The sequence below is a fragment of the Zingiber officinale genome, chromosome 8B (assembly GCF_018446385.1).
Source record: "Zingiber officinale cultivar Zhangliang chromosome 8B, Zo_v1.1, whole genome shotgun sequence".
Lineage (NCBI taxonomy): Eukaryota > Viridiplantae > Streptophyta > Magnoliopsida > Zingiberales > Zingiberaceae > Zingiber > Zingiber officinale.
In genome coordinates, this window is record NC_056001.1 from 59917051 (window position 1) to 59942616 (window position 25566).

At 36.0% G+C, this 25566-nt stretch overlaps 1 protein-coding gene and 1 pseudogene across 8 annotated transcripts in view; both read left to right on the forward strand.

Annotated features, from left to right (window-relative positions):
• The first annotated feature begins 457 nt into the window (after positions 1 to 457).
• The window catches only part of LOC122017752, a 29580-nt gene continuing 4471 nt past the window's right edge, over positions 458 to 25566 (forward strand). For 4 of the 8 annotated variants that reach the window (XR_006121448.1, XM_042575436.1, XM_042575438.1 and 1 more), the window contains exons 1-5: positions 458 to 1141; positions 1790 to 2047; positions 2212 to 2454; positions 2575 to 2724; positions 2864 to 3699. Coding sequence is in view for 6 of the 8 variants with exons in the window: in XM_042575436.1 (XP_042431370.1) it covers positions 701 to 1141; positions 1790 to 2047; positions 2212 to 2454; positions 2575 to 2724; positions 2864 to 3699 (1928 nt within the window). In the remaining 2 variants the exon portion in view is untranslated. The other 4 variants (XR_006121447.1, XM_042575435.1, XM_042575437.1 and 1 more) reach the window with 4 other exon arrangements.
• Positions 11847 to 21423, forward strand: LOC122017751 (annotated as a pseudogene).

Below are 25566 nucleotides of genomic sequence, written 5' to 3' on the forward strand. Positions count from 1 at the left end.
TTCTTTTGGAAGAGAGATTGATATAAGTATAGTTCTAACGGTTTCAATTAAGTGCTATATTTTTATCCTAAATTAGGAATGACATTTTCATACCTAGAGTGGGCGAAGGAAGTTGTTAGCCATATAAATCTTAATTAAAATATTCCTAAAATAATAATTTAATGTCTTAATTAAGTTATTATATCGATTTAATTTATTTTGTAGGAGTGCATTAGAGCATGAAAGTTAAATAAAATTTAATGTTAGAAAGATATTAAATTAGATAATTACTTTGTGCATTAGTCTTTTAAATTATATATATATATATATATATATATATATATATATATATATCATAAACTAATATAAAAAAAATTAGATTATATCCTTTTTCCATAAAAATAATATTTAAAGAAATTATTTTATCGAGTTAATTTCCAATGGTTATTATTCATCACTTCTTACGGTTACTCGATCGGGTAAGCAAACGCGGATTTCGTGACAAGAATCGCGTTTCCTTGCTGGAAACGGAAATGCTCCTCCCTGTCTGGCCATGGCGGTTCCTCGTCCTCCGCTTCCAGTTCTCCTCCCCGATTTCACTCCTAAAAGCCCTAATTCCGTTGATTGAAACCTCAATTCCCTTCCTCCTCTTCGAGCTCTCGCTAATGGAAGCGCTCCGAGAACCCTAATCGCGCGACGCCCCTCTCTCGGTCGGCCGGGTATGGCGATCGTCACGGGCGATCGCTACCTCGAGCAACTGCTGCGGTTCGTGGAGCGCAACGCCGATACGCTCCTCGAGGGATCGCTCACCCTCAAGCTGAACCCCGTGGGGCTCCGCTACGTCCACTCGCGGCTGGAGGCGCTGCGGGAGCTTGAGGGCCTCCTCGCCGGCGCGCCTGTCGACTACCTACGCGCCTACGTTTCTGATCTCGGCGATCACAGGGCGCTCGAGCAGCTGCGGCGGATCCTCGCGCTGCTCACCTCGCTCAAGGTGGTGTCCGTGCTACCGCCGCCCGCCAGGGACCCGACGACCATCTCTCTACTACCATTCGGGAGGCTGAAGGACCTCGAGCTCCGGGGATGCGACCTCTCCACTTCTTCCGTCAGGGGCCTGCTCGAGCTACGCCACACGCTCGAGAAGCTCATTTGCTACAATTCCACTGTAAGATTCTTTCTTACTGCCCTTCATTTACAATTCAGATCCAGAAATGCTGCATGAATGTTTTGAACTCTGTGTTTGTCGAATAACATGTGTGGCTACTTACCATGCTTGCGTATTTCGTTTGAGTGCTCTTGATTAACTTTGTTGTTGCTTAACTTTGCCTCCTGAATTTTGTTAACTTTGTCCCTATCCATTTTAGGTTCCATACTTGGTGCCTTTTGCTTTTTTATCTTCCACCACATTGCTCTAATGTAGGTTTAATTAAAGAGAGGAATATTAGCAGATTATGTGCATATTTATCACAAGGATACTTGACCAACTTTATGTGAAATTTTTTTGGTTCTCAATGCTTTTGAGATTTCATTTTTTTTTGGCATTAAACGTTCTTGTTCTATGCATTTTTTTTTGGCTTAAAAGTTCTCCATGAGCCTGCTGATCTTACAAAAAAAAGGAAAAGAAGAAATGAAATTCATAATTTGCAACTTGAAATGCAATCTCTTACTATCATCTTTCGTATATTCATATAAATTTTATGCCAGAATCAAGGCATTTGATGAATATAAATTTTATGCCAGAATCAAGGCATTTGATGATCTTGATAATTCTCGAGTGTGCTTATTTTTCACATTCTCTGTTGGTGAAATTTAGGAATGTCTCAGACATGTGTTTGCAAGTAGAATTGTGGACATAAAAGAATCACCAACCTGGAAAAGACTGAAGTTTGTATCATGTGCTTGTAATCAACTAGTCGTTATGGATGAATCCTTGCAACTATTACCCTCTGTTGAGACTTTGGATCTGAGTCGGAACAGATTTGCCAAAATTGACAACCTGCAAAAGATTATAAAGCTGAGGTATCTCGATCTCGGGTTCAATCATCTGCGATCAGTGGCTCGGTTGAGTGAGGTATGGTTGGTTCTTATGAGCTTACTACCAATATAACACTGCTTTGCAGTTTTTGTCACTTCGTTGCTGTTTAGAAATTTTGCTACTTGAGTTTAAATGACATTTATGAAAACGAGCACATGCAAGATGTGGAAATGATATTATTTTGCTCTCGCATTCTCCAGGTTTCTTCTAAAATAGTTAAGCTTGTTCTACGATATAATGCCTTAACTTCAGTTCATGGGATTGGCAATCTCAAGTCACTTGAAGAGCTTGATCTCTCCTACAATATTATTTCTAGTTTCACAACACTTGAGACCCTTGGCAGCCTTCTATCCCTGCATAATTTATGGCTGGAAGGAAATCCAATATGTTGCTCTCGGTGGTTCAGAGCACATGTTTTCAGTTTCTTCTCTAATCCAGAAAGAGTAAGCTATGGCCTTTTCCTTTACGCTTCATTCTTGTATTTCTGAATATTTGATTTTGTTGACCTTTTCTACATCTCTTAACAAATCATTGGTTATATTCTTATCATGTGTCTGCTTTAGTTAGACCTAGATGGAAAACGTATTAGCACAAGGGAGTATTGGGAAAGACATGTTATATTTGCCAACAACCAAAAGAAACCTGCTGGATGTGGATTTTATTTTCCTGCAAAAAGCACTGTTGAAGACGAGAGTATCATGGCTATTAGGAAGGTACAAAAGGAGAACTAATAATCTAATATATCTTATAAGCTGTCATATTACCTATTTACTTTTGAAATCAAGAGTTTCTGTACATTTGCTAGGAATTCATGATTCTATAAAATTTGAGACTAGCATATTTTCTTTGCAGAAAAAGTATTTTCGTCTAGCTAGTATTGAGGATGAGAAAGAGAGGAGATTAGTTAGCTCTGATCAAGAATCTGTATCCTGTGATAGTGAAAGTTTGAGAAAAGATGAGATCATTTCTGACAGTGTCTCAAGAATAGATGAGTTAATGAATGTAGCAAAATACATGAAGAATGAACAATCTCCCATTTGGTTGCGAGAATTTAAAAAGTATTTGGATCAGACAACTGATAAGTTAGCATATAAAAACCAGTCGATGGAATTTGGTTTGGCTTATCCTATGATAAGACAAGAACAAGGTCATAAGCAATTTGGAAGTAGCTCAAGCTCGAAATACATTATAGAGATTGCAGAAACTCTAGAAGGAGAAACAAGTCGAAGAATCTTGGATTTTAATATGGCAGTTAAGGATAGTGATATTGGTAATTATTCCAGTAAGGAGATAATGCAACTTGAGACTTCCAAGAATGATAGCAATATCTCGTTGAATGGAAGAAATTCAGGATTTAACTCTGAGCAAGGCAAATCAAACTTCTATTCTGTAGAACCAATAGATGTTTCTCATTTAAAAGTAAAGCTTCACTCTGGTGACTGCGATTCAGCAGATAAAGGTTATGAATCTGAAAATGCACCGTTGACAGCCATTGAAAAGATTATTGGATCACACCCATCCTCTCAGCACCCTAACTCACCTCCACATTATAGAGAGGATATCCTCCATCACAGATTTGGCCTCAAGGAAGAATTTTTGCAACACTCAGATGATGCAACTTCTGTGGAGACATCAGATACTGATACCAGTAGCAGTGGTGGTGTTTCACACAATCTAAGCTCCTCCAGTTTGGATAGCTTACTGAGCCAAGCACTTTTGAAGCAAACATCAAGCAACAACTCATTAACATCACTGGACATCCAATGTCTTGCTGGTGGAAGACATTTCAGAGCATCAATGAGAGGAAATTGTGTGGAAGTAAACCAAGAAGATGACAATTATCCATCTTATGCACATGGTATCTCCAGTAATGGTGAGGACAGTTTCAATCACATTGCCAATCATGCAGTTGATGGATCTGAGAAACAGAAAGGCAAGTCAAAGCTTAAGAGAAGACTTATTTCACTTTCTGGAAATCTTAATACGGAGCCAATTCTTGATAAACCAAATGGCAATGGTGTTAGTCAAATGTATTTGAGGGATGCACATGGTGAAAGGAGCATGACATGTAGGGACCCTGGCAGTCATGTAAATCTTAATCATAGTACTGATACTGGTGTCAGAACTCTTAATCCTGCAGAAAATGAGAATCTGAAGGATTTTTTGCATCTGAAGATAGTGGACTTCAGCACTTCTGAAACTGAAACAATTGAGGATATAGTTTGTTGTGATTGTATATTTCAGCTTGGGATGGTCGTTGAAGAGCGGTAAGGCTTATGACACCAATTTTGTGTCTTATTAAAGAATCATGTTCTTTTGGGGATACTTGTAAATTGTTTCTGCACTTTCTGCAGTGAAGTTGCTATTTTGCGGACTTGTGAGAGAAAGATATATGTCATCTTTATTGACACAACACCAAATGACCAAGGTTTGAGTCTTTTGTAAATTGAATCATTTATTCTTGTATGAATTTTTTGCTGCATAAAATGTTTCTCTTGTTTATTATTTTCTATACAATTTCAAGGAATAACTTTGTAATTCCTCTTTAGAAGTTATTACCAAAGTTGTGGGATGCCATAAACTGGAAGATATGAGAGAGATTTTGGTTGGACTTGGACTACAAGCACTAAGGTTTCAGATAATTTTTATTTGTGGGTTTCTTTTATAACACTCCAGCATTAAATTGTCATATTATTGTTCTTTAGGATATATTTGGAGGGGAAGATATCATACCTATTCTTGACAAGGAGTTCTATAAAACTGGAGAATCTACTATCCCTGTTACAAATATCTGAATCTGCTGCATCATATAGTATATGGTCTCTGAAGAGGTAAGCTTCCAATTATAGTCATGATGGTGTTAACCATGATGCTCATGCAAACTTGATGTGCTTCCAGTTGTAGTGGTTATTTTCTCTTCCTCTAATCTCTTTCTTTGAAAAATTTAAATGGCAGTTGGGAGAATGTCCAGGTAAAAATGCTTGAGAAATATGTATGTGGAATTCCAAAGTTGGGATTGTTCCTATATTCCATGCTTCTGTTTTGGAATGACAACTCTGGAGGTATGCTTCTTTGAAGTTATTAGATCGACCTTTTATCTGTGTCTACTCATGTTGTGCCTACTGGGAGAAAGGGGGCTCAAATAGAGGGAAGAGAGGAGGGAAGTCATTTCTCTTGTCTACTTGAACGGCAGAACAAAAACAAAGGAAAAGAAAGGAGCAATTTGGAGCTTTTTCCCGCTACTTTTAGTTCCTTCCAAAAGTTGGTGAGAGGGGAGGAAAGGAGGAAAAAGTGTTGGAAAGGTCATTACAAAAACTGGATGGGAAATCAAACTAGACAAGTTCCGGGTAACTGGTTAGTGGTCAAACTGGTGGGTCGATTGGTTGAACTATATGTTGACATGGGCATTGACCTTGCCAAGTTCACTGGTTGACATGACCAACAATGTGTTCAATTGGATGACTAACAAAAATAAAAAATTAATAAGTTACATTGCTTTTGATAAGACAAATAAATTGGACGAATGCCAAATACCAAAATAAATTTCTAGAATCCCTTACAATTACTATTCTGAAAATTGAATACAATCGGATTTCTATAATTTCTAAAGTTGGTTTAGTTGAAGCTTCCCTCCAGATAGTTAAATTCCTGCTTATACAGATAGACATGAATTGAACTATTGAAAGGGAGAGGTTTTATGTGATGTATTATTTTCTCTCTTTTTTTTGGTGATCTCATTCTATTCAAAGATTGTTCCATTGTGCTGTTAAGTATTAACTACTAATGTTTTACTTTCCTTTTGTTGTAAAGAACTAATAACAATGGATACCTGTTTCCTGACACTGTAATTCACAGGGAGATCGTATTAAGTCAAGCCCACTAGGTTTAAAAACTATCAAACATGCTATAATATTCCATTAGAAATCTGCTGCTTCTAGTTGTGATTCTCTTTTTAATTTCTAATGATAACAAACCTGAAGAAGCTTACAAGGCCCTAGTACTGATTCAGGTGCCTAATTTGTGAGTAGGTAGTTCCAGCTGATACTGCATGAGGGATTAATTAAATGCAAACATGTTATAGCATCACAGTAGAAATTTACTGCTTTATTTGTGATTGTCTCATTCTAATGTCTAAAAGATAACAAAGGTACAAAACAATTGCAAATCTTGAACTTTATCACTGAGCGGTCCTTCAGGGGCCTTAGTTCGTGATCCAGTCTGTTTCCCTCTCGATGATGAAGCTTATCCCTCATTGTCTCACTGGCCGACCTTGTGATGAACCTGTTTAGTTCTTTTGTTGTTTTGTTTAATTAGTCTTCACATCACTAGTGAGTCGATTATGTTTTGGTTTGTAGACAGACAACAATGCAGATTGCAGATAAAGCCTTAGCTTTCAATTTTCTAAACAAAGCATGCTGTTTCAATGTAGACTACAGCATTGAGTTGATAACTCCAGGAATGCCCATGTGTTCTAGCTCATTTTAAATTACATGTACATCAGCAAGCTCTCTAAAGACACTTTGCACGGGCCGAGGAATTGGTTGCAGCACCTTTTGTTTAGGATTTCCTTTGTACGCCAAAGTGGGTTTATCGAGTTGCTTTAGGTATATATTCTAGTTCTGCTGCATCCATTCTATTTGAATTTGGGATGTGTTTGAAATGGAAATCCTTTTGGTTTGGTCTTGAAACAATCTTCACCGAGTGGCATGTTCAAGACATGGCAAAACAGTGTGTGCTTGCACAAAAATCCATTCAAAACCAGGCAGATTGGCAGGTTAGCCCAGGACTAGTGCTTCATCATATTCAAGACTTTAAGACGATGTATATGCTTGGTTGAACCAATTCTTGTGTTGAATTTTTATCTTTGGTTGAATTTTAAGATTATTGGAGTCCTTTTCATATTACTCTTGCTGCTATTTCATTTAATGGCTGTTATTTTTAATGATCTTCTGGGATGAGTTGAGGAGTTGGACTCTCAGTTTATTTGGCCAAATGCACAGGCGAATCATGGGTGGCAAGATCAATTATGGTTGTTGAAGAGTATATGCTTGTATGCATTGAGAATTTTCTGCAGTTTGGAACTTTCGTTGCTGATTCTGGAACAAGCTCTCCATATTATTCTCTGCATTCTGGCTGCACAATTCGGGATATACTTGAAATGGTAAAAGTTGATTATGTTTATTATCAAGTTACATATTTTTTTCCTTCCCAACTTATAGTTTTTTTATCACGCTGTTATTTGAGACTTTTTCATGTTAAATGTTGTAAATGAGTTATCGATAAGCCTAAGTAAATGTATATGCATCTACTCATGTTTTCACTTTTCAATTATCCATGATATTCTTCTCAAACTTAAATATTTATTCCTTGATAGCATATTGCAACCCGTTTTCTATCATACATGCAATGTGCCTAGTCGTGACATATGCAGACGACAGAAAGCATTTTAATGGAATGTTATGGGCAGTAGTTAGATTGTGACTATATTTCTTAGTCATAACTCTAATGTCTACAAGGCCGACCGATATCCATTAAAAGAGCAGTGTTTAACATGCATTCATCCGTCTGTTACTGGCATATGATGTCTTCCGTCCGTGTATACCTCCTCAGGTCATTGAGCTCTCTCCCGTTCGATGTGTGACCTTAACATTTGCCGATGTCTTGCCTGCTACTAACTTCTTTTCCAACAAGATCAAGAAAGAGAGGCAGCTAGCTGAAACCCCAAATCTTCACACATGGAAGTTGAAGTGGTACAGCGACGACGCTCTCTTAAAATTCGTCGCTCTCGTGAAGGCAATTTATTTAGGATTAAAATCTTCTCCTCTTCCTGTGAAGTGTATATCTTGAAGTGTTCTTATCAATCTGCATCTACACGGATCCATTTCATTCATTCTTTTGGTTAGTATCGATGTGCAGGTATTTCTACACTCGTTTCATGTCTTTAGTCACGATTAATTCTTCGATTCTCGTAGGCTCGAGATCCTTCTTCTATTCTATAGAGTTGTAACTTATATTCAATTTTGTGTGTGTGTTTTTTTTTGTAACTAGGAAATTTTTTGGTGTGAATATTTCAGTCCGTCGGTGTTCTTGCTGTGCAATAAATATTGCTTTTTTCCCAGGGCTGTCATTCATGGCACTTCATGTGTGAAGCAACCCTCGAGGGAAATTCGCGTCAGTCAATTTTATCCGATAGGAAATGTTTTATTTGTGTGATTAATTAGGCTGTTTAAATTAAAGAACTTTTTGGCTCCCTCTTCGACCTTTACACGCGTCCTCAATCCACGGCGATGCGAAGCATGATGCGAGCGAGCGATAGCCTTCCAGAGGAGGCGGCCATAACATAAACAATTGACTTGGATTCTAAAGAAAACGATAAAGACGATGACATTGCAATTCGTCGAATCCATAGCACCGCCAATGGCAGGGCGGTCGATCTCAAGAGCGATGGGAGCTCAATCTCTTTTCAGGTTTTACTTTTTGGGGAAAAATGAACTCCGTTATTCCGATCAAGTTTGCGCTGTTCTGTTCGAGTTCAGCAGGAGCGCGCACGGCAGCTCTTCTGGCGCACTCCGTCCGGGTGCTGCGTCGGTGCTTCCGGACGAGGTGGTCGAGCTGAAGTCGAGCGTGGCGACGGTGGTCCTGGAGGAGGGCGCAGCAGCGCACGGCCGCGGCGATAGCTACTGGACCCCCGACCCGGACACCGGCGTCTTCGGCCCCGAGGACGACCGTTACGGTCAAAGAAGAAGCGGAAACGCTCGCGGCGATGGCGGATCGTCGGTGCCGGAGGAGAACGCTTGGATCCGACATCTCGAGGTGGAGGATGCCGAAAAGCCTGATCCAGCGGCCGCCATGGACTAGATTTGATGCTATAAATAGTAATATAACTTAGACAGTGGAGAATAATAATCCATGTGATGATGACGGCGACGACATCTTCCACATCTTCTGGAAGTTTTAATTTGGTTGATGTTCGTTCATGGAACAGTTGCAAGAGTCAAGTTAGTTTGAGTTAAGTCCTAAGTAGTGGAGAAAGAAGAGAGGAAAATTGAGATACGATAACAAAGAGAACGATGAGAAAGGAGAGAAAGTGATACGAATTTGAGATGCGATAAAGGAAAGAACAATGCGAAAGGAATACCAAGAGAAAGGAAAGGAAAGGAAAGGAAAGGAAGAGCTAAAGGCGTAAGGATGAAAATGTGATAATAAAAAGAATGATGACAAAAGAATATGGATAAGGAAAGAAAGGGAATGATGAGAAAAGGGAGATGAATTGGGAGAGAAGAATATAAAGAAATTAGGCCATCTGCAACGCTGTTAAAACTCCAGCGTTACTATCTACATGGATGTACGGTAATACACTGTAGCATTTAACGCGTTCAAAGAATTGAACGCGTTAAATGTCTACCGATTGAAAAAAATATAATACTATATTGCTATTAACGCATGACACGTTAATACCGATTGAAAAAATATAATACTATATTGCTATTAACGCATGACACGTTAATAGCGTTGCAATTGGCCTTATAGAGATGCCAATGGGAAGAGAAAAGGAATGATAAAAAAAAAGATACAAAGGAGTTTTTATTATAATCATAAATTTGTTACACAATTTTATAAAATTTAAAAACTTTCTTTAACAAAAAAAATGACTGCTATTTTAAAGTACAAAATTTAGATTTTATTTTATAATCTCATTAGTATACGGATCATTTTAGACTCAATCCCTATTATATTAATATTTGAAAATGATATGTTTAAGGAAAGAATTTTAAGAAATAGACGTACAAATAATGAGACCTATAAAAAGTGAAATGATAGATCATGAATTTATATATCTATACTTGAGTATTTTCTTGAGATTTTTTCTTTGTATATATCATTGTCTTTATTATTTATATTTAAATAAATTTTATTTTATTTTATTATTAATAATTTTTTTAAAAAAATCTTTGTCCGTATAATCTCATGTATTTCAGAATTTCATATTTATCATAAATTTCTATTTCAAATAAATAAAAACTAAAAATAACAAACTTTTTTTTGTTTTCCAAATAATGTATAATATGCACTATTTTCTGCTATATTTGGAAAAGTTAGAAGGGTAAAAGTTTAAATTTATTAACTTGACAAAACACTGCCTTCATTTAAGTATAATTATCAAGTGAAAAAAAAAAAACAGAGTATAATGGTCTTTTGGAATCAGAAGCTTTCCTTTCTTCATTCTTTTTTGTATTTTGAAATACATGAAAATTTCAATTTGCTCCAAATTGTATCTTCTTTTTCTAAAGCTTCCTAAGACACTATTTGATAATTATGGCTCGTTTAGTTTTTTTTTTTATTGTTTGACTCATAAACTATAAACGCTAGCAATAGCCATCACGCGTGTGTAATTTAATACCTAAATACATTTAAATTTTATAAAATGAATATTTTCTATAAGTAATTAAATAATATTATTCAATATAATATAATTTATTTTTATAATAATAAATACTACATTTAATATTAGCTAAAAGACCACCAATAAATTGGATAAATATACGTCAGACTCAGTAAAACTTTCTCTTATAAAAAAATTAATTTAATATTATACTTGATCTTAGTTAAAAAGTCAAAAAAAAATATATTTTTTAACGTATAGAAGTTTCTCCATTCATTTTGGTGCCAATCTTAAGATGTGAAACTAAAGAAAATAAAAAAAGATTACTAATAATTTTTTTTAAGAATACGCCATAGTTAAATTTCGAACTCTAAATTTCTAATTAATTAATGAGAATAATTAACAATAATATACCTGTTTGATTAATGAGAAAAATTTTCAATAATATATCATAGGTAAATTTTAAATTGATGTGTATGTGGAGATAATTAATAAATTTTAAAATTATTTTTTGGGATATTAACTTAATTTAATTTTAGATCTTTTTTAATCAAATAGTAAAATAAAATGATAAGATAGTAAGATTATTAGAAATAATAAAAACGAAAAGATGTCTTTAATTATCTAAAATATTAGGTATAAAAGGATATTTTAAATATTAAATTATGAGTAAAATATTATTTTAATATTTTTTAGAAAAGGAGTGCTTTTTTATGATATATGAATAATTATTTATTATGACTTGATGGCTAGTGGCGATAATTTGAAAACTTTTTAAGGTGAAATGAAAGTTTAACAATGTTTCAACTAAGTAGGGTTGTAAATAAGTCAAGCTGAGCTGAGCCGAGCTAAACTTTAGGGTGTTTAAGTTTGTTTGATAAGATAACCAAGCCGAATGACCAGAGCTTAAAATGAGCCAAGCTTGTCAAGCTTTTGAAATGAGTGTTCAAGTTTGACTTGGTTTATTTTTTTTGACTTGAGCTTGTTTGAAGCTTGGTTTAAGCTTAATTTGTTTAGATTTATCAAATTCTTAATTCAAGCTTGATTTGAACTTGGTTCGTTTAGATGTTATCATCTCTCAATTCAAGTTATTTGATTGTTTAAACTTTTAATTGTTTGATTGATTATTGAGAATAATAATTTAGATTTATTTATTTTATTTTATTATTTATTTAACATATTGAAAAGAATTTTATTAATAAATATGATTCATGAATATTGTTAACGAATGTTTGCGAGCTGAATATATATGTGTTCAAATTTATTTGTTTAGCTTAAGAGTTGTTCAAATTTATTCATTTAATTAATTTTATGTATATTAAACGAACATAAATAAGCTCTTACCGAATTGAATACTAAACTTGTGTTCATTCACAGTCCTACCAGTTTTCCATTTTCACTATTTGCTTCACGTAACTTTCTTTATACGAAAACAAGCCCTTGGGTTCAGTTTACTTGGAGAGAAGGATCAAGGAAGTGCGAGGGTTTGCATCCACCGGCGTCTGCAGCCGTCTGGCCCGTCTCCGACTCTCCCAGCGTCGCCCTTTTCCCTGATCTCTACCTCTCGACGCTGCGGTGGAAGAGCCTCCATTTCCTTCGCGTCCCTCGATCGCCGGCGTGAGATTCCCTGCTGCAGCCCTCTCTTTCCTTCCTCTCTCTCTCGCGTGCACCACAATAGTCTGCGCTCAGCCTCGCCGCGTTGCCTTTCCTCCCCGGCGAATACAGCCGCGAGGAGATCTGCAATCGCTGGCCGCCTCCTCTTTCGGACACCGCACCATCGGCGCGCCGAAAAGGCTTGCAGCGATCGACTTCTTCTTTTCTCATTCTTCGCGGTAGATCGGCTGCCCAAGCCTTCGTTGTCTTGGTCGAGCGGCACTGGTGCTGTGGTCCTTAGTCGTGTAAGAACCTTTTTCCTTTACATTTCATGGGTATCTCGCAGCTTACTTCGATTGCGCATTGACCATACACTTCCTAGTCCTTCTTGGTTGTATATCGCGCAGCGGCTTGTACTAATTGGAGCCGGTGTTGTATAGGTGGAGTGGTTAAGAGCCTCGTTTGTGTTTTTTTAATCTAAAGTTGTTAAATGATTGAGTGAAGATGAGGTTGGATTTGATGTTAATGTTGTATTTGATTTATGACGTAGTATTTGATTAGAATACAATTCATTTTGAATTATATAATATAGATTTCAGATTTTATCAAATTTTAGGCAGTTCTCTTCCCATGTTGTTCTCAGTTATGGCATTATAAATCCATTTTTTATCATTGGGGTTGGAAATTTAGTTGAGTGCTGCTGACCTAATTTTATAACAGGGAGTTTCAAATTGATAGATGTTGTGATTGGTGGAATTTATGTTTGAGACCAGAGTTTAGAGTTTGGTTATTTGCAGGTTCTTTTGCTTTTCCAATTTATTTTCTTTCGAGTCCTAGTTTTATTAATCTTGAAGTCAAAGATGCATTTTCTATTTCTATATTTATGATGTTTCCTCATTTGTAAAAGGGATATATAAGATTAAAATATGATATAATTAGTGGGATTCATACTTGAAGCGAGCATATGTAATAGTTGATTTGATTCTTTTATGAGAATGCTTATGTGTTTTCTTTTTATTGTGGAAATGATGAATTGTAAACTGTAGTTTTTCATATGTTTCGTTGACAATACCATAATTGACTTGTTAAGGTAAATTTTACTTTGTAGATCTTGTGTAACTTGTGTGAGGTTGAGTTCCATATTGAAATTGTATATTTACTTTGGTGTTCGACAGCATGTGTGTATGGTGGCTGAATTAAAGGGTTTAATTGTTATAGTTTTAAAGAATGAACAATCATGGTTGAGTTGTTTTAATGTGTAGATAAGTTATTTAGCAACTAGCACTAGTACACCAACTCAGATATTGATATATTCCATGTGTGCATTGTATGATTGGCATTTTTTTCTATGCATACATGCCATTCAATTTTTTTCATTACGTATGTGTTCTATTATTCTTAACATTGACTGGGTACGCCCCTGTATACCACATATGTGCTATGTAGTTGATTGAGCACATACCACCTACATTGGCATTTTGAAGCCTTGATTTTTTTATTGTTATTTTTCAAACTAAATTTTCTCATAATATTTTACAGCATTCTTACTTCTCAAGGCGTTCATGAAAGAGCAGTTATTGACATGACATCTGATCAATAAATCTGTGTTTTTGGGTGACAAGTGGAGAATGCTCATGTGAATTTATGTAGTTGAAGTGAACTTTGTAGCACAATGGGTGGACCAAATTCTTGCAATGATACTGAGAGGAAAATAACTGATGACAATAGTGACCCATCCTCTCAATTCAGTTGTCAAAATGAAAATTTCAGTACAGCAAGTAGACCAGACACTCGCCACAAAAATAAGAGGAAGAAAAATGAAGACAGCAGTTACTCATCCACTGAGACACTCAGGTTGTTTTTCTTCTTCCTCTGGATATTTAGTGAGAACTTTTCCCATTTCCCTGTTTGTAATTTTCATTGTTCTCAGGAAAATACACTTAACTGGTGAGATTACAAGAGATGATATAATACAGCTTTATTCCATTACAAAACCTATTTGTCAAGGTTGTCGAGGAAATTCTAAAGAGTCCCCTAATTGCTTTTGCGGGCTGATTCCACCATCTAATGGCACAAAAAAGACTGGATTGTGGCAGAGGATGTCTGAAATAATTAGTTCTCTTGGTCCAGATCCTTGCAAGGATCTTCGTGACTCAACAGATACTCCAGCTGGTCTTACTAATTTGGGTGCCACCTGCTACGCGAACAGCATACTTCAGTGCCTTTATATGAACACATCATTTCGTTCTTGCATATTCTCTATTGAACCTGATTTTTTTAAGCAGCATCCTGTCTTGGATCAGCTTGGAAGGTTGTTTGTACAGTTACACTCCAGCAAAATGTCATTTATTGACTCAGCACCGTTTATTAAGACATTGGAGCTGGACGATGGTGTTCAACAGGATAGCCATGAATTTCTTACCTTATTTCTATCTTTATTGGAAAGATATTTAAGTCATTCAAAGGTTGCAAATGCTAGAACTGCCGTGCAGGATTTATTTCGTGGGAGTGTTTCACATGTAACACGGTAAGAGATTCTGTCCTTACTTTAAAGTTTTGAAGTTCCGATTTTTCCTTCTTGTTGGCCATCTTGTTTGATGATCAGTTGTCTCACATACTCATTGTGTTTGAGTATATGATCTATACCTGTAACATCTTCCCCATTTTTCATTTCTTTTTTATCCTCAGGCTTTTTAGTCCAACCTATTTTTTTTGCTTTTATATATAAAAGATGATTGTTAGACATGGTTCTTCCTAGTCAAATGTCCACTAGACACTTCCATGCCATGAGACAGGAACTGCTAATTTTGACTAGTTTGGTTGTTACATTGTTATAAATATATTCTCTTTCAAGGTGCTCAATGTGTGGAAAAGACTCTCAAGCATCTTCAAAGGTGGAGGATTTTTATGAGCTTGAGTTGAATATCAAAGGTCTGAGCAATCTAGATGAAAGTTTGGATGACTATCTAAGCTTAGAAGTATTAGATGGGGAAAATCAATATTTCTGCTGTTCATGTAGCAAGAGAGTTGATGCTACACGGTGCATAAAACTTTGTTCACTTCCTCAGGTTCTTAATTTCCAGTTAAAGCGTTATGTTTTTCTCCCCAAGGTAATCCTACTAAATGACAATTTATCTTCCTGTTTCTGTTTTTTTTCCTCTTACTGCTGCAAGTTGATAATTCACTTCAATATATGGAATGTTTCCTAATTTATTGTTCTTCACTGGTTCTTGTGCAGACGACTACCAAGAAAAAGATAACTTCAGCTTTTGGTTTTACAAGATGGTTGGACATGGGGAAAAGGTTATCAAATCCTCCACAGTCAGGCTTGATTTATGAGTTATCAGCAATTCTGATTCACAAGGGTTCTGCTGCTAATAGTGGACATTATGTGGCCCATATTAAGGATGAAAACAGTGGACAATGGTGGGAATTCGACGATGAGCATGTGTCCAATTTGGGCTATCACCCTTTTGGAGAAATCTCAAAGGGAAATGTTAAATCTCACTTGAAGAATCAATTGGTTAATTCTACACCTGCTTCCTGTGCCACCTCAGGCTTCAATGCCCCTATGCAAGAAGAAGTCTTTTCATCCTCCGATGCATACATGTTAATGTATAATCTTAGAACTGATAAGGAGAATAAAGATGATTTGAGAAAAATAGTTATGGGAGATCATGACTCAAAAAGCAGTTATCTTCCTTCTCACCTTGATGAAGAGATGGGAACTTTAAATACTTCTTATGAAAATTCTTGTGCTGAATATCGGAAGAGAAAAGAAACTGAGCAGTCTCGTATAACTGAACGGAGACAAGAAGTGAAGTTGGTTCTTTCAAAAGCTCCTGTTGACCCTGGTGGCGCTTCATATTTTTGGATCTCTATGGAGTGGCTTCGTCAGTGGACTGATACTATCATTCCTCCGTAAGTTGCAAATTTCTTTATTGTTTGTACTTGACATAGTTGACAACATTGCTATAAGGTTCTAGAGTTTTTTCATAAGCAATTTATTCTGTGTCATTGCGGCAGTTTCCAATGTCTTTCGTGTGAATTCTAAGTTTGGGTAAAATGACATGTGGTCTTACTCCTTTAAGGCTTTTTACGCTTTTATAGAACTGCCGTTTTCAAAAGGAAAAACAAATTTGAATTGCTTATGGCCTTTTGAAGGACTGCAATTCTTCCATCTTAACTACTGATAATGCATCTTTACTCCAAATTTTACATTTCTTTTGATATCTAGCCCAACCTTCACAGTTTCTGGTGTTGCTGTCAAATCATTATCTGCTGTTCCTTGCAGTTGCATTGACAACAGCCCAATTCAGTGTGCTCATGGTAAAGTTCCTATATCAAAAGTAACCTCCATGAAGCGGTTGTCAGATGCAGCTTGGCAGATGCTGTTGTCTAAAGTAAGCTGACGCTTCTTTTGTATTTACTTCTTTTCTGTTACTTACCTCTCATCTTAATAGCTTTCGTCGATGATGTGCATTTCATGTGTAAACTTCTGTGACTAACCCTTTCTTCATTTTAATTAACAATTTTGATTTATTCTCAATAGGTTTGCTGTTACTGCAGTCAGATATCTTTTATTGATGTACTGAGATCCAATTTCAAAGAATCTGTGTCAGTTCTATATTCTGTTTGTATACTTGCTATGCTGAGAAGTTACAAGATGATTGAACTGCTCTCTAGCTATTTATGTTGTGCTTTTTTCTTGAACCTATACCTTTCCTTGACGTGTTCAATAATATTTGCATATCAAATAGAAATACTGTTGGCCGAGTTTATTTCTATTTCAAAGAAGCTTTTGCTGAAGTTTCTATTATGCATTTCAGAACTTTGTTGATGTTATTTTGCTTGTTCTAGTATTACTCCTTGTTTTACAACTGATTTTGCGCATTAATAACATATTGGTTGAAGAATAAAATGCAATTGGTAGGTGATATATTCCTTTGTGTTTATCAACTGTTTAAATCACTGACACTTCCTTTGTGTTTTTTGACTGGTATTGTACATTCCAACTTTTGCATTTTCCTGTTGGTTGCTCTCATCATTTCTACTTAACAACAGTACGGAGGGGGGCCTACTTTGAGCAATGATGATATTTGCATTGATTGCCTTAGAGATGAGGCAAAAACTGCAGTCTGTGCAGATGATTACCGTGATAAGAAGGCTTCCTTAAGGCAACTTGCTGAAGCTGCCCTTGCTGGAAAGTACCTGGATGGTCGTTTGTATTTTGTATCTAGGCCATGGTAAGATGATTGTGCGTTTTCATGTAATTACTTTTTTTTGTCCCTTCTTGTTTTTTGCCATTCTCTATAGTAGGACTTCAATATTGGATAACTCATGGGATCTTCTTTATTTGGGTATATATCTTGGACTTGAGGGAGCACGAAGCAGGATCAGTTGTATGGTTCTGATTTATGAAAAATTCTATGAAAGCTTGAGGATTTATTTGTTTTTGTGTCTGATTGATTTATCAATCATTGCTTCCCTCTGGTGTCACTCATGCTATAATCCTTGTGCTTTGTGATGATTAGTGTTATTGTACCTTGAGATGAAAATTTGTGTTGGTTCTAAGCAAAATAAATAACTCCCTCCAGTTCAGCTTTGCAGTGATCTCAGATGCTAAATTTAGGTCCATGTAAAAGCAGACACATGTTGGGAACACCAAAGCTAGCCTTTCACTGTTCATGCTCACGACCTATACAAGTGGAGCATGGATGCATAGTAGCTCATCTGATTCCTTAATCATTTGTCTAGATTTAGTTTTGGTTTTAAACTTTTTGTCCTTTGAGGCTCAGTCGAGATTGTGTAAGAAGAAAACCATGTTTTCTGTTTTTTATTTCCCAATTATTTTTATTATTTTCTTCTTATTTTCAGAAAGGTTGGCGATGAGTATATATATATATATATTTCTTTTCAACTTTTATTTCCTAGAAAACAGTAAAAGTGGAAAATTTTCTAAAAACAAACACCCCCCATTTCCTGCATTGAAGGATCTTCGTGTACTGCCTTTGTGTTGTATTTTTTTTGTGTTCTTTGTATACATATATTGTTTTTTCTCTTCACACGATGCATTTGTTGGCTAAGGTACAGTAGGCAATGCACTTCAGATTGCTATATTGATTCTTCAATATTGTCAACTCTACTTTGGCTAATTATTTAGGATGTCAACTAATAATATGTACACCATCTCCATCCTTCTAAATCAAGTTAAACAAGGCCTCTTCTCTTGAAAATACACTATCGTAACAAATTCTATGTTTTTAAAGGTTGCTACAGTGGTTGCGTAGGAAAAATGTTGATTTTCCTTCTGACACTGATGCTGGACCAACTGCTTCTCTTCGATGTTCCCATGGAAACCTTCTCCCAGAACAAGCTCCTGCAGCAAAGCGTGTGCTGGTTCCTGAGAGGCTCTGGCTATTTTTCCTTGAATTTTCTGCTTCGTCCAAATCTGATGGTTCATTAGGTTTTTCAACATTCTCTTCTGAATCTGAACCATGCGAAACTTGTAGCAAGGAATTAAAGAATGTTGCATGCTTGGAGGATGATCTTAGGTAACTCAAAGCTTTGTTTTACTTTATCTCATTGAAGTTGAAGTTGTTTATAGTTGACAGTTCATTGCATGTTGCAGAGCATCCAAGCTTAAGCAACGTCAAAATCATGAAAAATTAATTATGGGCAAAGGTTTTCCACTTTTTCCTGGTCTAAAGTATTACTTGGTCCCCTCATCATGGCTCGCAGAATGGAAGGCTTATCTGATAGCAACTGGGAAGAACATTTCTTCATGTGAAAAACCTGAGAATTTGGAAGTGATAATTGATTCACTTATATGTCAGAAGGTAATCATTTAGATTATGTGACCTCATACTTTATAACTTGTATCCTTGCCTTCTAAAATTGGTGTTCCTTAACACCTACATTCACAAGATCTGTTTTCACTGTATGCTAAAATATATGCTTCCTTTAAAATCTGTGTTGCTAATTAATACTTGCCACGTATGTTTACTTTCTTGAACTAACATCTACTTCTTTCAGCATTCACATTTACTGGAAAGACCTCTTGAACTAGTTTACAAGCGCGGTGTCATCTCTCAGAAAGTATCTACTGTAAGTATACTCATGTCTTCTGCCTCTTCTGTTATAACTTTTATTACTAAAGCATATAAGCCTAACTGAAAATCCTCTATGAACTAGTTTTATGTTTATGTTTGAGAGAGCAAGTATACTATGAAAATTTCCATCTATTATTATTTTGGGTGGCTAAGTTCTCTTATTACTGCTATTATTATTTTTTATGCCTTTATAATTTTGCTGCAATAAGTTAGCTAACATTTACAAGGAATGACTCAAGATAGCCTAACGTTTACAAGGAATAACAATAGATAGCTTAAGGCACTCGAGGAATGACTCTATCTATATTCAACAAGATATCCATATCCTGATCATTTGCTTCATGATTGTCATCTTACCAACTTGCTTCATGTTTCTACTCATATGGTACCTCACAGGAGCCCTCAAGAATCATATGAGAGCAATACAGCGGCCAAATCATACCATTCTGTAATTTTTTTAAAAGAAAAATGTAAAAGAAAAAAAAATCCATATTCAACTTACCATGTCAGATACACACTCTACAGTATAACTTCTATTCTTATACATCATTGTTCCTTCCAGACAAAAGGGTTGGTACTCATTCCAGAGACTGATTGGTCGCTGTTTTGTGAAGAATGGAATGTTCCAGAAGACAAAGGCATATCTGCTGAAATTGTAGTTGCCAGCAGTCTCAGTAAGTTGGATGGATCTTGTGAAAACATTCCTATTTTTGTGGAGAGTACAGATGAACACATGAATGAAGCAAATGACGGCACAGATGTTGGAAAATTGCTTATTAGAACTTATCCACAGGTAAATGAACAAAGAATCAGTTGAACATCGACCTTTGGGCTTTGTTCTAGATTTTTCTGCGAGCTTTTTATTTTTGTTCCCTGTACTCTCCATTGAAATGAGACTCGTTTGACACTTATGTTCTCCCACATCTCTTATCCTGTCACCCATTCAATTCTGGATCCCCACAATTGTTATATTTCCAATAAATACTTCATCCCAATTTTTCATTTTTGTTTGTTAAAGTGTATAACTATAATGCAGACATGCGAAGTTTGTATTGGAGAAAGAGAAAGCAGTGAATTAATGCACAAGCTTTGTTATTCTGATGAGGTTATTTGTGTGCATCTTGTCCGTGGTAAGGAACCTCCAAATACCTCATAGAAGCTTCGACATCTGTTTCTGAGCCAGACCGGCGTGCTTCCAAGCGCTCCAGAAGAACGTCTTCTGGCAACTCAGTCAATTTAAGAGTTTCTGGTTCCACCTCCATCTACCAGTTGAAAATGATGATTTGGGAAGCCTTTGGGGTATGCATTTCCACTTTCGTAAAACTTCATCAACTGGATATTTTTAATACTTCATCACTGATATTTAAAAGGTCTCCCATTCCATTTGGCTGCCAATGTGTTAATTCAGGTCATACTTGGAACTTGCTATACTGCCATTCAACTTTTAATAACACTGATGCCATTTAAAATTAGGTTGTTAAGGAGAATCAAAAGCTTCACAAAGGTTCAACCGAGATAGATGATGAATCAGCTACCTTAAGTGACAAGAGCATTTTTCCAGGTGATGTTCTATGGGTCACCGATTCAGAGATTTATGCAAATCGGGATATTGCTGGTATAAGCTACCCCATTCAATTTACTCTTATTGGAGATCAAAGTTCCATATTGGTTAGACCTTTATTATTTTGCAGATGAACTTTCAGAACATAAAATTGAACCCGGACAATCTGAGCAAGGCTTCCGTGGGACACTTTTGACGTCGGATGTCTCAGTTCTCAATTTTCAGGAAATTTGACAGTTCTTTTTCTCAATCCAAATCCATTGTAACTTCATGACTTAATGAGGCGGCTAGGGAAACCAAGCCTGTCAGGACATCCTGGATGAGATGTAAAGGTAGGTAGGTGTGTGTAAACTGGTTATCTTGGCCTTCGATGCATTTACCAAGTAACTCATTGGGGTTGTATCCTTACAGTCGCGATTAGATTGGTCGTGGACAGCCTTTTGGCACCAGTGCTTGAAGCATGCTTGGTGGAGCTGCACGGTCAATGCTATGAATTTGAAACTATGTTCCTACATTATTAAACAATGTCTTCACGTAATATAGTTTCATGGAGAAGGAGTGCTAGAGCTGCGACATCTGTTACCAATATAGTTATTTGTGTATCTTGTTGTATGTCTACCTGAGCTTATCGAGCATTTGTCAATCGCCTTCGTCAACATATTACACTATGATGAAACGATTCAAAATCCCATACTGGAATGCTACTCACTTGAGCAGATTATACAAGAAGCAACGCAACTGATTGACATGGTTGTTAGAACTAGTTGTGATTTTATGGAAATAGATAAGGGTAACAAAATTATTAATCATTAAAATAGTGCCTTATCTCTTTACAATAGCTACAATTTATATTTGTTACATTATATTATTCACTACCTATGCATATGAGATATTTATAAACCAGAATTGTTATAATGTTATAGCAATTAGTTCAGTGCAGCTATAACATGTTCACGAGGGAGATCATGTTCAATTCAAAGTCAAAACTGATTAGTATTATGTTACAGTAGTTGTGAGTAATAATTGTTATAATATGTAGACATGAGATCTTATTTAATTCAAATCAATATTAGTCGACATAATGTTATAACAGTGTTGTAATTATGATTCAAAGTCTTGTAGTTTTGATTAGTTTTTATTAAGTCAATATTGATCAATAACATATTATAATAAATTATTACACTCGTACATGCGCATGTATCGGTCAATACTACAGTTATTGATTATGAATAGGACGGTAAATGTGTCGAATCGAGTTTTAGGATGTTTAAATTTATTTAATAAGATAATTGAGGTAAATTTTTGAAATGATTATTTAAATTTGACTTGATTTATTTTTTATGAGTTTGAACTTGTTTGAATCTTGACTTAAGTTTGATTCGTTTAGATGTTATCAAACCCTCAATTTAAGTTTGGCTTGAGTTTGGTTTGAATTTGGTTCGGTTATATGTTATCGAGCTCTCAATTTAAGCTTGTTTGACTATTTAAAATTTTTAATTATTTAATTAATTAGTGAGCTTAAAAACTCAAATTTATTTATTTTATTATTTATTTAGCATATTGATAAGAGTTTTATTCTGGGGGCAATGCGCCCCCACTCGGGGTTCGGAGTGAAGGCCTAAAAAAAATTTTTGGCGCACACTTATAGTTTTGATTGTGTTTCTTTTGTTTTCACAACAACTTAGTTTTATTTATTGTTTGGTTATTCGTATGCACAATTCGTTCTATCATCATGAGTGATCATACAAATGATTCGCTTTAATCGATTAGTGTCTGACTGGATGAAAAAATTATTCGTATTGGGAATATGTTATAAAAACTTCTTACAGGGAAAATCTATGTGGGGATATGTTTCAAGTGTGAGAATTAAACCTATGGACAACAACGTTGATCATTATGCAAAGTCATTGGATGTTTGAGAGATTGATAATGCGAAGATTATTATGTGAATTAATAATTATGTTTCACACTCCATTGGTACTCAATTGGTCAAGTACAAAACAACTAAAGAGGTTTGGGATCATCTGGCAAGACTATACACGCAGTCTAACTTTGTCAAATAATATCAATTGGAAGCAAATACTCGTGCACTTCGGTAGTAAGATATGGGCGTCTAAGACTTTTATTTTATCATGTTAAAACTATAGGACCAGTTGGCACTCACAAAATCCTTAGAATTGTGGGCATTTTCTGCTTATATCACTCGTAGAGAAGAACAACGTCACAGTCTAATTCTTGATAGCTCTTCGTGATGACTTTGAAGGATTACGGAACAAGTTTACATTGTAGCTCCTCTTTCTTCAGTTGATTCGATAATACATGAATTGTTAGATGAGGAGATTCATCTTATATCTCAAGTTAATAAGAGGATTATTGCACCATCTCGCCATCTGTTTTTGCAGCACCACAGCGGTTTATACCTCATAATCAAAGTAGGTGAACTTCGAAGGTTTCTAGTAATGAGTGTGCTTATTGCAAAGAAAAAAAGACATTGAAAGTTTCAGTATCCATTATTATTAAACAAAGGTAAACTACCACAACAACAAAAATGACCATCGCAACAACCATATCAACAGCAACGATCTCAACAACCACCATTGCTACATCAGAATGCTTCATGGAAATCTTGTAATTAACCACAACAGTTACCAAATGAACTATCTCAGTTTAGTAATGTAGTGGTTGCCCCCTTTTTAGATCTGCATATACTTGAACAGTTTCAACAATTCCTTGCTTTACAACTCTCTGCCATGTCTGTTTCTTCTCATATAGGTTTGTTATCCTCTTGTACATCAGGTATATCTTTCAATTTATGGATCTTAGATTTTGTCATCTTTTATTTCTTTATCTTCTAATTCGTCTTTATCAATTATTACGACTGATGATACTCCGATGCCATTATTAGGTGTTGGTTATGTTGTTACAATTTGTTTGTCTCTTCCTGATCTTTATTATATTCCTAGTTTTACACTTAATCTTGTTTCTATTAGTCAATAGGACTGTAAATGAACCAAGCGTTCGTGAACAAGCTTGGTGTTCGGCTTGGTAAGAGTTTGTTTATGTTCGTTCAATATACATAAGATTAATTAAACAAACAAGCTTAAACAACTTGTTAAGATAAACAAACAAGCTTGAACACATATGTGTTCAGCTCGTTAATGTTCGTGAACAACGTTTCTGAACAATGTTCGTGAACAACGTTCATGAACAATGTTCACGAACCATATTCATTAAAAAAAACTCTTTTTAATATGCTAAATAAATAATAAAATAAAATAAAAAATAAATAAATTTAAACTATCAACTCAATAACTATTCAAACAACTAAAAATTTCAAATAATCAAACAAGCTTGAATTGAGAGCTTGATAACATCTTAACGAACCAAGCTCGAACCAAGCTCAAGCCAAGCTTGAATTGAGAGCTTGATAACATCTAAACGAACCAAGCTCAAGCCAAGCTTCAAACAAGCTTAAGTTCATAAAAAATAAACCAAGCCAAGCTTGAACACTCATTTCAAAAGCTTAGTTCATTTTAAACTCGGTTCGGCTCGACTTAATTACCTTATCAAATAAATTTGAACACCCCAAAACTCGGCGCTTCTCGGCTCGTTTACAGCCCTATTAGTCAATTGCCTAAGTCTGGATATTCAATCTCTTTTTTTTGTCCAATTGTTATATGCAAGACCCGTGATCTCAGAAGGTGATTGGGATAAGTTGTAGGCAAGGGGGACTCTATGTCTTGGATAAACTTCAAATACTAGATGTTGCAGCTAGTGTTGATTTGTCATCTTTTCAATTAAGTCGTTCATGGTATACTTATCTAGGTCATGTTTTAGCGTCTCATTTATAATTTTTAGCTTCGATTAGAGTATTAGGAACTTTTAAAAGTCATGATATTTTATATTGTAGTGGTTGTAAACTGACAAAATTTTCTACGTTACCTTTCAATAAAAGTTTATTTTTTTCTCCTAATCCTTTTGATCTTGTTCATTCTAATATATACGGGTCTTCTCCTTTTTTTTTTTTTTTTTTGATGAAAAGGTAAATATATATCATCAAAATGCACAAACATACAAAAGGGTCATAGAGCCTCTTATGTCATGTCTGACGAACTGTTAAATCTGGAAGAGGAACCATGATCGTGTACATGTGCTCACTCGTGTACCAACTCTCGCACTGTCTACTGCACATGATGGCTGCATGCTCAACCAGCATCACCCCTGATCTGTGTCCATGCTACTCGTGTGTTATGCTTCTGATCTGTGTCTATACTCATCATATCTCACCCTCGCTGTCCATACTCTATCATGTGTCCTCCGTAGATGGATGCACCACACCCTCCACATCTGCCACTGTCTTGTGTCTAGGAGCAATCAGTAGCTCCAAGTGATCTCTATCAGTCTCTCCTAGCCCATGGTCCTCAGGTCGCCACTGCCACCTCTAAGCCACATAGAGTCACTTTGAGCAAGTGACCAGCTATCAACGGATTTGATGTGCCTTTACCGTGAGCTGTTTACTGCATGCTAGGTTGACCTTTATGGTGGACCTACGCACCCTCATGGGTTTTTTGGTAAAGCCCCAGCTATAAACGGATTTGATGTTGCCCTTACCGCGAGCCATTTGCTGCGGATATAGACCTTTATAGTGAACCTATTCATCTTCTTGGGCTTTTTGGTAAAGCCCTAGCCATAAACGGATTTGACATGTTTTTACCGCTAACCGTTTGCTGCGGACTAGATAGATCTTTCTAAAGTGGATCTATGTACCTGTACACCACTCATCTCCTACATGCTCTCCCACAGACAATCCTCATGCTCTACTACATGACTCCACCCACCGTGGTCTCTCCTCTTACAACACCCTCATCCCCTAAGGTAACCCACATGCAGTCCTCACACTTTACTG